The sequence below is a fragment of the Monopterus albus genome, unplaced genomic scaffold, assembly GCF_001952655.1.
Source record: "Monopterus albus unplaced genomic scaffold, M_albus_1.0 scaffold13.1, whole genome shotgun sequence".
Classification (NCBI taxonomy): Eukaryota; Metazoa; Chordata; class Actinopteri; order Synbranchiformes; family Synbranchidae; genus Monopterus; species Monopterus albus.
The window spans coordinates 1,385,376-1,400,854 of record NW_018127893.1 but is presented as its reverse complement, the minus strand read 5'-3'; the positions used below and the strand labels follow the sequence as shown (position 1 = coordinate 1,400,854).

The 15,479-nt window shown below is 42.8% G+C and overlaps 2 protein-coding genes across 6 annotated transcripts in view; one reads left to right on the top strand and one right to left on the bottom strand.

Annotated features, from left to right (window-relative positions):
• The first annotated feature begins 1,630 nt into the window (after positions 1-1,630).
• LOC109954998 (ubiquitin protein ligase E3 component n-recognin 7) lies at positions 1,631-6,238 on the top strand. Of its 3 annotated transcripts, XM_020590741.1 has the most exons (13): positions 1,631-1,874; positions 2,252-2,385; positions 2,506-2,566; positions 2,681-2,776; positions 2,864-2,917; positions 3,016-3,121; positions 3,224-3,330; positions 3,383-3,442; positions 3,473-3,508; positions 5,054-5,212; positions 5,327-5,483; positions 5,588-5,649; positions 5,855-6,238. In XM_020590741.1, the coding sequence occupies exons 1-13, from the start codon at positions 1,758-1,760 to the stop codon at positions 5,936-5,938; spliced, it is 1,233 nt and encodes a 410-aa protein (XP_020446397.1). In that variant the 5' UTR covers positions 1,631-1,757; the 3' UTR covers positions 5,939-6,238. The 3 variants fall into 3 exon arrangements, with proteins under 3 accessions (XP_020446397.1, XP_020446395.1, XP_020446396.1); XM_020590739.1 differs by having other exon boundaries at positions 1,632-1,874; positions 3,224-3,327; positions 3,380-3,508; positions 5,855-6,237; XM_020590740.1 differs by having other exon boundaries at positions 1,632-1,874; positions 3,383-3,508; positions 5,855-6,237.
• Positions 6,239-6,535: 297 nt separating this feature from the next.
• The window catches only part of btbd7 (BTB (POZ) domain containing 7), a 19,612-nt gene continuing 10,668 nt past the window's right edge, over positions 6,536-15,479 (bottom strand). For all 3 annotated transcript variants that reach the window (XM_020590859.1, XM_020590860.1, XM_020590861.1), the window contains exons 4-11: positions 12,712-12,920; positions 12,166-12,241; positions 11,580-11,740; positions 11,324-11,467; positions 10,717-10,906; positions 10,452-10,630; positions 9,919-10,323; positions 6,536-9,779 (exon numbers count right to left, since the gene is read on the bottom strand). In XM_020590859.1, the coding sequence (XP_020446515.1) occupies positions 9,003-9,779; positions 9,919-10,323; positions 10,452-10,630; positions 10,717-10,906; positions 11,324-11,467; positions 11,580-11,740; positions 12,166-12,241; positions 12,712-12,920 (2,141 nt within the window). In that variant the 3' untranslated portion in view covers positions 6,536-9,002. The remainder of the gene's footprint in view (positions 9,780-9,918; positions 10,324-10,451; positions 10,631-10,716; positions 10,907-11,323; positions 11,468-11,579; positions 11,741-12,165; positions 12,242-12,711; positions 12,921-15,479) is intronic.

Here is a 15,479-nt window from a genome sequence, read left to right as displayed (position 1 = left end):
CTTGGACATTATTTTCTCGAACGATCGAGAAAGTCCTTTTGTCTCATATTTATTTTGCTTGACATACATGTCTTATTTCAACTCATATATTTTATTTATAGGACTAATATAAAACACAAACAAGCAGAAGGGGCTGGGACAAAAAATGGTTGAAGAAATTGTTTAGCAGCTGATTAATTTTCATAATTTTGTCTAAAAATGTCAGAATGTAAATGTCATTCACAACACAACTACATAGCTTGATCAGCAGGCTAAAACCCAAATATTATAATTAGAATAGAATTATGAATTAATTATTAATAGACTAAAACATGAAAATGGGGAAGCTAGAGAAAACAGATAATTGTTACTTTTCCTCTCCAACAATAAACCCATTAGCTGTAGATTAATGTTTGGTTGAGACTAATAAAATAAATAACTTTAACTATAATAATAGTTTTTACATAGAGCCAATAGGCTAAATCAAAGTCTCCTGTTCAACAGAGCATGAAGAAGATAAGGATGAGTCTGGAGATTCTGAATGTCAACTGGATATTTAATTGATTTTTATATTAATTTATGGGATACTGCCATTAAAATATATTTTAATGGAACACTTCAACATATTATATATTATGCTTATTATGTATATGCTTCAAAAGCCTAGACAATATTTGAACCTAAAGACGTAAGAACGTGTAGGGTCCGTTGCATCCCATGGCCATATCCTCAGCCCAGAGCACTGTGGCTTAAACATCCCTGTAACCAAACAGAGAAACATCTCACAGTGGCGCCATCCACTGGAAAAGAGCTGCAATTATTTTGTTCTGATTTACAGCAAAACTAACAACTAGGCTATAATGTAAAAGTTATATGTAGGTCATTTTCCCTATGGAAAAGTAATACTGGTTTCCTCCAGGCATAAGCCAACACTGGCTAGATTGTCCACAAATGTATCTACATTTGATTGAGTAATTATAGGCTATTATTTATTTATTATAGCCTATATTATTACTCTACATACTCCTAAAGGCTGTTCAGTCAATGAGGTAGGCTATAACTTTAAGTGCCCTGGACTTTTTCTTTATAAACCTTGCTGAAGTAGGGTAATTGAGAAAAAAAATTGTGAATGTTTGACAGAAATGAGTGATCCTGGCTATAACCTAAAAGGCCCACTTTCTGATAAGGTGGTCTTATTTTATAAGTTCTAGCAGGCCTACTCTCTAGTTCAGTTACAAACCATCTATTAGTAATAACAGCAAACCCTTGGGTTGCCAGGTTGTGACAGGCTATGTCTGGTTGGTGTTTATCTTTTCGATTTGGTAAGGATGTTCTTGTGCATGCTGGTATTAATTAATTAATTGTTAATAAAAACATTTTGTTGCAGATCCTCTTAGGAGGTACCTAGCTAGAGTTAGTTGTAGCCCTGGCTATTATGATCCTGTGATCAAAGTGCTTTTGACAACCTGGCATTGTACACTTTTTCTTATTAAAAGCTTTTATTGATCTAGATTCTAGAACCATTAGTAAATTATTTATTAGCCCATTAGTTTTAAATTATCGAACTTATGAAGGGTGTTAAAAAACGTAATAAGTCATTTAAATGTAAAACTATCGTTATCATAGAAATACAATGTTAAGCAGCTGCTTTGTGTTGATGTATCTTGCGTCACTTCCTGCACGTGGTCTCGGCCCAAACTCCCGCCCGGAATAGTCGCTTGTTATTGTGTTGCTCACACTTAGCTGTCTGTTTATTGTATGCAATACTTTCAACCAGGATGGCAAAACGACAAGGCCACTCAGACCACGATGGTATGGTTGTCAGCAAGGAAGAACTCGAAAGGGCTTTTTGTGTGCTCGCTGGGAGCGACTCAGAAAACTGCTCCTATTCCCGGGTAAGAAAAGCTTCCTGCAGCAATAGCCTTTATCCGCCTCTGTCGCATCATCGCTTTTTTCCAAATACAGGTAACTTACAGCAGTTTTAGATCTAGTGCCGTGTTCATTGAGGGTGTTGAAAACGTCAGGCTACAGTTGTGTTGTGTGATATATTTTTCCTACCGACTTTGTTCCTCTAACGAGTTAGTCGTAGCTGTGGGGCACTCAGGAGTGGAACAGGTGAAATTATACGGTTGTCCTGCTTGGTTTCACTTTCTATTTGCACGAATTGAAACCAGAACATATATTTAAGAAGATTGCTATAGTCCTTTCATCACGTCATATTAAATAATATGCATACTGCTCTATATTGTACCTTCTGTGTTTCTTGTTGCAGGGCTATGTGAAGAGACAGGCTGTGTTTGCCTGCAACACCTGCACCCCCAGTGCTGCGGAGCCTGCTGGGGTTTGTCTGGCCTGTGCCAATAAATGCCACGATGGACATGATATTTTTGAACTCTATACAAAAAGGTTTTTTTTGTTTAACTGTTTCGTTGTGTGTAGTACTGATCATCCAAATATTAGCCCACTGTGTGCTTTATCATCCGAGCCCTTTTCAGATTCGTTCATTTTTCTATTTTTCTTTTGTAGAAATTTTCGCTGTGATTGTGGAAATGGCAAGTTTCGGGGTTTTCGGTGCCAGCTAATCCCTGTGAGACCTCTGTTTTTTTATTATTATTATTTTTAATTTCTGCTTTGTATCACTACAGTGTATGTGCTGTTTATCCTCTGATTGTTGAAGTTATTCCATCTCCTGTATTCACAGACTAAAGATGAGGAAAACATTAGAAATCACTACAACCACAACTTCAGTGGCTGCTATTGCACATGTGACCGCCCGTATCCGGACACAGACGATCGGGTATTCTTTTAGTTTGCCTCATGTAATGCTCTTTATGTTTGTCTGCCATCTGTCACTACACAAAACACGTTTTTAATCCCCCAATAGGTTGATGATGAGATGATCCAGTGTGTCATCTGTGAGGACTGGTTTCATACCAGGGTAAGCAAGAGAGGGTTTTTTTTTAACACTTTAATTCACATTTATACCGTAATGAGTCTCCTGCTCTCCATTTAGTCACTTTTGTTTGGCTTTTACAGCACCTAGGCTGCAATGTAGTGGAACCTGAGGAGCTACTAGAGATGGTGTGTGAGCCCTGCATGAATAAGGCCCCTTTCTTGTGGATGTATGCTGCTTACTTTGCAGGTGAGTAATTATGCAAGCTGCAGAAAACCTATATGTCTAACTCTGCAAACATGTAACAATAAAATCCAATGAGTAATTTTAGCACTTGTCTTTTCCTTGAAGTGCCACCTGTGATCAGTGTCAGTCAACCTAAGGAGGAGATAGAGGTTGATGTTGAGGAAGGAGGAGAGAAGGAAGAAGACTCTGAGCCCGGTCAAAGAGGGGACCAGGACCGTTCAAAGAGGGGCCCAGGAGCCGGCCCCCGGTCAAAGAGGGGACCAGGAGCCGTCCCCCGGTCAAAGAGGGGACCAGGAGCCGTCCCCCGGTCAAAGAGGGGATCAGGAGCCGTCGCCCGGTCAAAGAGGGGATCAGGAGCCGTCCCCCGGTCTTGAGCTTATGAACCAGGAGGTGAGAAAGAGCGTTTATCTAGCCCTCTCCCTCCATTTCTATCTTTGCATGGAAGGTTTGCCATATGAACTGTGGGACAAAAAAAGATTATGGTGAGTTAAAGTGAACAACAAAACACCTACTCACACCATTACAACATGGTTCTGACATATACTCCACTAACCCTAAACAAAAGCGCACATGCTGAACAAATGGACAAACCATAAATTTAAGTTTCTCCTTGTTACTTTTCCAGTGATCGCTCTTTGTTATGCATACAAGCCTTTCTGTATTTTCCTTAAACTGTGCTCATGATAGATAAATACAGGAATATTTAAAGGCATAATATAATATCATATATAATATATAATATCAATTGGTAGAGTACAACGATATAGGCCGTCCCTGGTGGGCTAGTGGCTCTTTTTTTTACAAATTTTTATATTTTTAAAATAAGTTTTTCCAACGTTTTGAAATTGAGTCCGTTACGCTTTTTTGATACAACTTCTCCAGCTGTAGAAAACACCCACTCACACGTCACAGATGAGGCTGGAGTGCAGAGAAATTGTAAGGCAAGTCGGAAGAGGTTTGGATAGATTGCCTTTTGGTTGTCCCAGTATCTCATAGGATCCTGGGACCTGGCAATACCTTATTTTCCGATATGAGATCAAAATGGTCCCACATGGCGGAAACCTTTCTTTTGGCTTGAAGCTGCTCTATAATTCTTGGTGAATGTGATGATGAACCGCAAAAGATCAGAGATTCGTTTTGGCAGATGCATCCCGTTGACATATGCGCTTCCTTATAAACATAGTTTGGCGCGGCAGTGTCAGTTCGAAACAGTTCCTGTATCGGTCACGTGACTTTCTTAAAGCGATACGCGCACCAACACGGGGTTTTGCTCTACGAGCTCGACGCATGTGGCGACGCATCGGTGGTACCGGACCCATCACTAGTGGCGACCCCTAAACGGGAAAAAGCTGAAAGTGACTTTCTTTCAGCGTACAACAGTTTACTCATTTCATTTATACCCTCTTCCATAATGCAAAAACTGTCCACAGCTGTGAGTGTGGCTTCATATGGACTTGCACTGTGTACTGAAGGGATAGTGAAAAGCGGTTTGCTTGTATGGTATCTGACTGCTTGCTGTGCACATTTCTTTTGTGGCAGCTGCCAGGTTTCATTGCTAGTCTGCCACTAGGTGGGGCTAGAGAGTAATGTGTGGTTTACAGCCAAAAGAGCAGGCTTCAGCTCCTGTTACCATGCTTTCCCCTCCTCTGGGTAATTAGAGGAGTAATGATCCATGACGCGCTGCTTCTCCTGCTCTGTAGACAGCTTTGGCCAGGCTTCACAGGACAGCTTACTGTAAACTGGCAATTTTCATCGCCCAGTCATCTCATATCGGTCACCACGAGACTTCCCCAGAGGAGTCCGCAGTGCAGCATGCAGAGAGGTTTCACAGGTGCCATCATCTGCCCCTCCTACTAGTATAACACAGTAGTTTGCTTCGCTCTCTGTTTTTACTTGTGTTAGCAAGCAGCAAACAGAAGTTTCCCTTATGAACAGACCCGGGAAGAAACAGGCAGCCCCGGAACAGCCACCACTGAAACTGCGAGCTGCAAGCTGAAGGAGCTGCAGGCCAAGGGTCCAGAGAGGCTGAGACAGGGAGCGGTGTTCTGGCCCTACAGTTGGCGCTCTAAGCTTTGCACCTGCACAAGCTGCAAGGTAGGCCACAAATAATTGCTCTCAGAGTATAATATAGACTTTGACAAAGGGCAGCAAGAACTTAATCTTCTTTTTAATGGATGCTCCTCTACTACGTGTTGCATTGGTACACAGAAAGCATACGTGGCGGCTGAGGTGCAGTTTCTTATGGATCAGCTGGACACCGTTGAGGCCTATGAGAAGAGAGGCTTGGATAAGCCATTTGGGCAGCACCTGCTGATGGCACTGACAAGCTCGATGGACCATGTACAGCAGCTGGAGGTCATTTTCGGTGAGTGTGGGTGTAGTTTATCTCCTAGGATGCAATCATGCAAAGTGAAATTTATGGGAAAGGTGGCCGATTAAGACTGGATAAATCATGTGCTCTGTCCTCAGGTATCAGTGAGCTGACGACTTTGATCAGTGAATTTTTAAGCCAGTGTGTTGCTGAAGGAAAGGTGAGAGATGGGACCTTTTAGTGCAAATATAATAAGTATGTAATTATTGATGCATAGGGAAAGGGTTTCATTTTACAAATATACCTATTATATTTACATATGTGCAGTTTAGCAGTCAATCAGGCTTGATGGACACTGAGTCTTGCATATGTTCCTTTTGTTTTGTCTTCCTGACCTATTCCTCTATTCCTCTGTTTTTTATCAGACTGTCACAGTCGAAGCCGTACATCAGTTCTTCGAGGAGCTGCAAGATAGAAAAAGACGTAGAATCAGTGCAGTATACGAGTAAGAAGGAGGCCATGCTGCTAGCATCATATGCTGGGTTCATATGGTGTGCTAAATGGATGGGTCACCCGATCCTGTTTTCTGTTGAATAAAGGGCTTTTTGCTGCAACCCATGTGGTCCTAGAACTTGAACTATATGTGCAAAGAGTACTGACTTCCAGTTAAGATTTATTTCTAAGGTGAAGGATTTTGAGGTTTGAGGCTACTTTTATGTCCATTTCTTTTACATCGTGTTTTCTAAACTAAAGAATAAAAGCTAATGTTGGTGTCTTTCAAAGTGCAAAAGCCCTTTTTTGATCGTCTCGTTCTTTAAAAAAATTTTTTTTTGATGCTTTAAGCTCAAAATAAAGTTTTTTTAAATTGCTATTCACTCAGCACTATGCTGTGTTTTAGACTTTTTTCCAGCACTATTTGTTTAAAAAGAACAGGTTGGCAATAATGAGCATCACATGAACATTTGATTGAGATAAATGCCAGTATGTTTACATAGAGATGAAGACACATTAGCAAAAGTGAGGTGAAGGAATATCAGTATTGTGGCTTAATGACAAAAATCTAAAGTTATGTCTCTAGTGCACAAAACAACCCAGTTGAGATCAGATAATTTTCCATAATATCAAATCAGTTTATTTTGAGGATGCTCAAGTTGACCACTGTTATGCACCTTTTGAGGTGACAGTAGAAAAATAGATTAAGTGAAACTAAATCCAACTTAATATCAATCTACAAACATGTTTTCTGTAACATACAAGTACAATGTACCTGTTACAATTAAACATAAGCATCCCACCTTTCAGATGGTTCAATTTCAAAATGTGCTAAACACCACTATGTACACAAAATGAGCTACATGAGATTTCAAAGAACTATCTGATGCAGGCTGGTAGGAAAGATCTTGCATAGACATCAAAGTCACTTCTCCAATAAAAGCCCAGCCGCAGGCAGGGGAAGGCACTGACTTCTCTACAGCAAAAAGTAAAACGACAACTTTTATTCAATGGAACATTGTCCTGGAAAAGAAAACTATCCCACATGAACATGGGGAGGCTTTGCATTTTTTCCCCATGAAGCAACCTAGATGGAAAAATCATTTTTCTGCCTGGCAATTTTTATCAATGCAAAGCAGAAAGCTCATATTTTCAGATCCTCTACATATTCCTGTTACTTTTCAAGTAAAAGAAAATGGGGAAAAACATCTATGAACATGGTAATCCACACTACCGACAATATTAAACAGGCTGCCTTAAATGCCTATTATTTGAGAACAAAACTGAGACAATCTTTGCTTTGTACCACACATTCTTGGTGAGAATTCATGACAGAAATACACAGTGTTATCCACTACAGTAAAAACAAACCTTCAACAACCACTGAAATGTGACAGAAACCATTAAAAAAAATCTATCAGAATATTTCTGTTTATTATATACATTTTCTATTGGAGATACGAGTCAGCGATTGCCAACTATTCTTCAATACAACTCCTTTTGTTCCAAACTCATTTGTTCTTTTTCCATTCAGTTAATAAACAGGTGGCTCCTACAGTGCAATGATACTCGAGGTTGTATGCCAGCGATTGGCTGTAAGAGGCTTGTGTGTGTACTTGCAGGGTTGTGGAGCTACAGCTGCTGTGGCTCTTAATATATTTAAACGGTATCAACACTGATGATGCAAGACCACAATCTCCCATCAGGTGGTGAGATGGTGTATTTACATTTGGGTTTAGTGAAATTCACCTCTACCACCCAGAGAAGAAGAGAAGTCACCCAGAGAAGTCAATGTGTCCGTAGTGAAAAGAACAGTCAAATAAGCAATTAACAGGGGTTGCGATATAATGACATCATACTTGATTGAATAAAGGTAGCTAAAACTGAATATTCCAAGCACTGGTTAAGGCCTTAGATTAGATTACTTGATGCTATTGGATTAAACAGAACAAGAGGGAGCTCTAGCACACTGACTACCACACCCTGTGCCAGTGACTGTTTAATCCTCTCACACTCTGATATGTACAAACAGACCTGACTAAAAAGGGGAGTGTACAGTACTGAGATTGTCTAACACCTGTGTATCAATGTAATCCTCACGTACATACACCTAGTCCAGAGGCAAAACCAACAAACACCCAGCACTCCGTTTAATCACTGTATGTCAGTTGCCATGGTACCCCAAAATTTTCTACTGTATGTCAGTAATGAACCTGCCCGCGATCCTCCTGCCTTCCCCGCTCAGGCTTCTGCTTCTAAGCTACACACTGAGAGGCTGTGTTAAGATAAAGCCTGACATAATTATCAGACTGGGTTACTGGAGAATGACAACCACTAAAAGGACCTGCTTTCTGTCAGATCCTAGTCCTGCTTTGTGTGACCAAACCTTGGCCCATTACTGATCAGCACAGCTGAACCATGGCCAGAAGGGGAAAACTAGTCAGGTGGGTTACTGTAGGCATATTACAAGAAGAAATGGAAATACAAGTCATGGGTGAAAAAGAATACAGCCAGACATATTTACATATGATTTAATCAAAATGCTCTGTCCTGGACTGTGTGCCACTGTTTTTGTATAAATTGAGATTCCAACTTAGCCATCTCCCCATTCTGTGCTGGAAATAATCAAGAGGTAACAAAGCTTATGAATATATTTTCTGTTAAACCATCAGTTTATAACTGAGCTACATCTAGTGTTGTGACCTCCCCGTGTAGGATTCACACAGCACAGAGCTAACCTCTTCCTTTAAAAAACAACCTAAAAAGACCAATCCATCCCTGTGGAGCCCAAGTCATCCTCTAAAACAGCAGGACCAGGCAGGCTTGCAGAGCTCAATTACAAGTATTGATAGTTAACCTACAACTCTTACTCTTTCCATAATCTGTGTGATGGATAGCACAGTGTGACAGAGGTAGGACAAAAGGACATCCTATAAATAGCAACCATTGACCAACCCCTATCCCTGCTCCTCTCAAACACACATACGCAGGCACGCATTTAGTGCTTTGCTATTCATTATGAAGGACAGTCACACATCACTTTTCTCTTTTCTTAACTCAACTCCAGATCCTCAGCTGGCGTTAAAGTGCAGATTTCTTATAAGGGTAGTCAGGCTTGCTGGGGGACCTGCGGTCTCTGGCAATCTCCTCGCTGACACTATTCCTTTGAGACTGTTGGAGGGCCCCCGGGCCTGACAATTCTCCACCTAGAACCATCTCTTCTGGAGTGTCTCTAGGTCCTGTGTGCCTCTCCTCATAGCGGTCTACATTTCCACTCGAGGACCGTAAGTGGCCTAAGCCATGAGTCAGGTCTGTCTCATTTGATCGACCTCTCGGGATATGTCCCATTCTAGGCTGGGCCCCAGAGGGGCTTGCAAGGACTCCATCATGCCTCTGAGAGGCCATACTGAGGACATCCAGTCGCAGTGGGTCTGGGGCAGTACGTCCCTGCAGGTGGCCCTGGGCCTGAGAGTCAGAAATGTAGGGCGGTGGATAGGAGCTGGAGGGGGTACAGCTGTGGCTGTAGAGGTCTGGTCCTGCAAAGGAGGGCAGAGGGTGAGCGGATGTTGGGGTTGCAGGTCGGCAGGAAAAGTCATACAGGTCAGGGAACTCTGCTTGAGCCTCCAGTTTAGGTTCAGGAGCGTGTCTCTTGCAGGAATGGCCATGTCCAGGACCATGGCCATGGCTGAGGCGGGCAGAGGGACAAGGTCCATGGGACAGATGGTGCCCTGAGGGGCCCATGGGGCTGTGAGGGCCATCTCTGTCCATCTCTACCATGTGCTGCTCCCTAAGAGACATGACTGAGACACCCAGGGCGATGTCAGGCATGAATTCCCTCATAACAGGCTCCACACTCATCTGCATTGGAGAACAGATACAAAAGTGTGATGATACCTGACAACTAGGCTGCTCATGATCCCAGATGAAACTATCACAACTGCATTTGAAAAAACAAAACCGTAGCACAAGGACTCTAGGAAGCAACACACACACTCACCGCTTGCTGGTCTGAAAGCAAAGCTCGGCCCATAGTCTGAGGGTTGGTGCAGTCTGGGGGCTGGGCCCTGGGCACAGAGGAGTAATCTGAGCTGCCATGCTTGGCGGCTGCATGCCGCTGGATCAAGGTGCGATTGCAGGGGTAGGAGAAGGAACGGGTGGGGGTCGGTATGGGCACACGAGGTCGCCAGGCACCCTTGAGCTGAGCATGGCTGGGTGTGGTAGGGGGGTGGTATGGGGGAGGTGGAGGAGGTAAAGGAGGGTGGAAGCCTGCTATCCCTTCCAGATCTGTGAACATGCTATCCATGGCTGGGCTGCTGTTCACCCGACAACGACCCACCTGGCGCAGAGCCAGAAGTGGACTCTCATCTCCAAACCGTTCATCAGGGAAGAATTTGTATGGATTCTGGGGGGGAATACAAAATAAGCATTAAAGAGGTGCTGACAAAGCACACCTTACCATCACTCTTAGTATCCCAGCCTTAGCTGTCTCAACCCCTTTACCTCCTGGGGAACAAAGTGTTTTCTGCTAACCTGCAATAGCTCAGTGGCGCCGTCTGCCAGACCAAACTCCCTCAGTACGCGCAGCTGTAGCTCGTAGCTGACAGTGGCTCCTTCACCACAGTTCAGGGCATAAGCTCTCTGGACCTGCTCTGTGTGTCTCAGTTCCTGCAGCCTCCGGATCATCTCCTTCACCACCGACAGTGGAGGCACTGAAAAGTGCACAAACACACACATTAATGGTCCTTTTTTGATACTGGTTACCATTTGGTAACAGAAACATCAACAACTTTCTTACCTGGAATTTCATTGGCCACAACTGATGGAACTGAGGTTGAATTGCTTGCCATTTGCTGATGATTAATCATGTGACAGCACTGAGGCACAGTGTTGTTGACCATATAGAGTGTGTCTGGGACATTGGACATTCGCACTAGTCGCAAACGCACCAGATCTGTCTGCTCCACCATGATTTCATCAAGTACAGACTGAGGACATATGGACAGGACATGACAATTTTAAAAACAGTCCTATGTGAGACTCAAGGAGAGGGTCTGCAAATTAGTTCCACTTGATTGACACGCTATCTAATAGCGACTCTGGTGTGTAGATACTTTCATAAATATTCATGGCACTGGAAGGCCTATACATTATTAAGATAGAGTTCTAGAAGACAGTAAATGAATTTCAGTCAAGATGATAGAGGCAACTATTAAAAATTGTAAGTATTCACAGCAACATTTTGGCACAGGTAGTTTTAGCATGTCTGAGCTATTAAAAGGCCCTTAATGATAAGCCTGTCCTTTTCAAACAGCCTTTACTCTCTTTGCTATATGGGACACAAACAATCCACTGCTTCCTGCATGGTGTGGAAGCTCCATTAATCAGCTGTGAATGAGCTTTACCTTAGCCTCCTCCACATAAGGAGAGAAAAGACGGGGGCGCACATAGATGCCAGCGTTCTTCTGCCGTAACCAGGCATTAGACTTTCCCCCCTCAGGTGTGGGCAGCATGTCTGAAGGAGGGGTGCTTATCAAACCCCTTTTAAGCTATGAACAGGGTGAAGAATGTGGATCAGTGCTTGGTTTAAGAAGGTCACCACGACCCAGGTGCACACTCATACACACAGCAGCTGAAAAAAGGCAAACAAGGAATACTAACCGCATCAGCGAGGACATCACTGTTGGGAGGTAAGATGTGCTCAGTGCGGATGAAGGGCAGGAGTGGAGACAGGATCTCCTTTAGCTCCTCCACATCCAGGTCTCTCCTTTTGACTCCCCTCTTGTTTACACTATGAGCTGTGCCACTCAGCAGGTTGGGCTCTGGGTAAATGAGGACACAAACAGCCATTAGCAGCTTTTTAATAAAAGGCATGCGACCGTGAAGAATTTTAGAACGATGATTATGCTTTTAATGTGTTTACATCAACCTTCAAGCTATTTTTCAGATTGTTCAGGGAAGTTCAATTTGGTAAATTAGGCATAATTACTGCTTGGCCTGGTGTGTGGTTCAGCTTTCTAAAGATTTGCTAGCCCGTACAGCATGATGACTAAAAATCATGACCATGCTTACTAGGGCAGAGCACTTGACATGACAACACTTCCTGCTGCCTTCGTTTTGAGGGTAGTAAAGTTTGGCCTTTTTTTGTAATGCTTTTAAGTATATTTTGGAAACTGGTAAGTGGGTAATTTCCTCAGAGTCATTAGTGGGCCTGCTCAGAGGGTAATTACAGAGTGTATTATCTTACCCCTGTCTGCCATCCTCTTAATAAGCTGCTGCTCGCCCCACTTAATAACATACTTGAGAATGTCCTGTTCACTTGCCTGAGAATGAGACCAAGGTACAGAGAAAGAGAGGGAGAGAGATGTAGGACAGGGAGAACGAAAGACACAAAAGCATTATAAGGACAAGGTAATAATATACTACAGTGGTGTCCCAGCAAAGCTCAGACCTGGCTGGTGTGCTTGTCATGTTGGATTACAGCACTTCACCTCAACCATCTGGTCTGATGCCTGAGTAGCTTGGTAGTGCAGATGACAACTCAGCTCTGATTAGATTCTGGAAATGAAGGCATTTCCCTGCAGTGAATGGTGTTACTCAACTCTGGAAACCCCGAGTGTGGTTAATGTGCATATGTGTATAGGGTGTGATTAAGACAGATTGTGTTAATAGCATGTGTGCGTTTATTGCATTTTTACCAAGCAGTCATTGTCAACAAGTCAGGCACTTATTACTGAAACTTCAAGCCAGGAAATGTGACGACAAATTGATGGGTGATGTTCTGTTTACTTACCTGTAGATAGTCAGACTGAATTGCACTGAGAAGGTGCTCTTTGTTAAGCTCGTAGAGAACATCTGAGGTGACAATCTGACTAAACTCCTCGCAAAGGAAGTGCATGGCCTGCCTGTGGACCCACTTGGAACCATACGGCTGGGAGCTCCACTTCAAGATGGGGACGAGTGAGTCTAAAGACAAGCTTTCCAAAACAATGTCCTCACAGCCTGGGAAAGCCAATGAGACAAGCACTTTAAAACTTGATATTCCATAAACTCTCTTTATGATGTATTAATATACATCATAACCCCAAAACAAGTACAGATATTCAAACCAGCAGTATAATGTTTACAGAAAAGTAGTGAATCGAAAAAGATTTGGAATACAAGAGGTAACTCTGCAGCCACTGCCAGAGTATGGGTGGTTTTGACTCCCCGTTCACTAACCAGGGGAGTCTACCTTCAGTAGCCCCCCACATCCTCCTTGCTGTGTTTTTCTAAATCGGAGCACATACCAGAACAGCAGGCAGTGGTATAACTCTGTAACACACCAACCCACTGAAATGCCTTTGATACCTTGATGTGTTTCAGTCTCAGGCTGCCTCCTCTTAACCATGGTAAGTAAACACAGCAGCCGGAGGAAGGGTGCTGCCGGTGCAAGAGCGCACACACTTTGAAAATGTGTACGCACTTATGTGCATAAATCAAAAATGCATTACAAAGCCGCTGAAAGCTTAGGGAATTATGTACCTGCTGTTCTAGCCATTAAAAAAGAACCAAGTTTTAAAAACTCAACATACACTGGCACTCAGACTCTCAGGCACTTTTCTGAGAGAGATCCATTTGGGCAGAATAACAGCTGCTAACATCCACTCACATTAACATTTGATTGTTTGGTCAAGCTGTATATACCTGACAAGCATGATCTCTGGGGGCTTTTATTCTCAGTCTTTATCTGCTTAATAGTGTCAAATACAAACCAGACATCCATGGAGATAAAGCCAGAGTGAACAACGTCCAGCCAGAGTTGCTCTAAACTGATATACAAGTTTGCCCACTTCCTCATTCCAGGCTGCAGATTGTGGTTGGACCAGTAGTGGTGCTCCTCTGGAAAACCCTCATCTCACACTAGATGATCTAAGGTGCCTTTCTGTCCCCAAAACACCACTCTGAACATTCACTCTGGGAAACTCGATGCCATAACAGAGCAATGACTCCTGCAAGGTTTTTACTTTTGAATCCAAATCTTCCTGTCAGTCCAAGCACAACTCGACATTTTAAAGATCAACACAAACACACATGTAAGCAATGCTGTACATGCACATAATTATAGACATATACTTATGATGCACTTCCCTTTTTGGGCATCTCTAGTTGCAAGTCAGAGAAATGCAAAGCAGATGCCCACAGGGTTTTAAATGAAGGATGCAAATCCTGCATCGTTAAGAAGACAGATGAAGTTAAAATATGGACCCCAGGCACTTTGTCTTTTTTATCTGCTATGAACACACTGGAAGCGGGAATGGATTCCCAATGGCTGTGCCTCAAAGCACTTTAGCTCACTTCATACTGTCACCTTTGCATCTTTGCCCTCTCCTAAAAGCAGACACACAAGTACACTGGCACACATGTACAAGGGCAGGCAATTCCCTACCTGGGACCTGTATCACAGGAAAAGCAAACAACTCTGTTAGCTCATTAGAATTCATAGTGACAGTCTTAAAATGCAGCACTTTTATTATGAGCTGGAGATTAGAATCAGTATTATATCTAAAACTAACCTGCCTCTTCTTCTCTCAACGAGGCAGTGGAGCTTTTCCAAATGACAACCGACACAACGGGAACAGCTCTGGACTACATTAACTCTGGAGGATAAACACTACCAGTCAAAGGTTTGGTTGAAGTGAACAGAAAAGTGTTTCCCAAGTGTTTGACTGGTAGTGTACCTATTTAGTCTTGATATTATTATTTGGAGCTTTCTGTTTATTGAACTCACAGTCTCCAAAGCCTCTTAAAACATCATCTGCATTAACTGACTGTAAACAAGCCTGTGGATGTAAATCATGATGATCACTTAATGACTGGGACTTCAGTCAACCCACTTCAAGTACAAGATGGAGCAATGAAAACACTGGTCAGTCAGTGAGCATGAAGAGAAAGAAGAGGTATCACACTGCACACACTGAAACCACACCAAGTGGCTATCATTTCTGCAGTACAGTTGAAAAATTAATAAAGCTTTTAATATTGGCTGCTATCTGAGTGAGACAGAGTCATAAAAGAAAACACATTTTGAGAATTAATAGGGAAGAATGACAGAGTTCAACTGTTTCACAAAAAACTGCACAGGCCAAAACTTCACACAGCCAGAGGGGAGTAGCCGAGGCGGAAGACACTGTGACAGATTACAGGGCTCTCTTCATACAAACCCCCTAACATAAGCCTCTCTGCTGCCTACTGGAAAGGCATATAGTAGCAGTGGCTGCTGCTGTATGTCTCCTGCAGTGGGACTGGAATGAGACAAGTTTCAAAATTCATAAGAAACCTACTGATGCCAGGATCGCTTGACACACTGAAGTGTGCAAGATCTAAAATCGGGAGATGACGACCGTGAAAAAAAGGTAATAACAGGAAGTTGTAGATTAGGCAAAGAGAAGGGACATGGATAAAAATGACACCGGGTCACCCTCAACTACCTCATCACATTCCACACAGAGGTTTCACGAAAACTGATTAGAGCTGTGCAGCACAGTTGGAAAGGGAGGAGAGGGGATAAAAATACCCTTC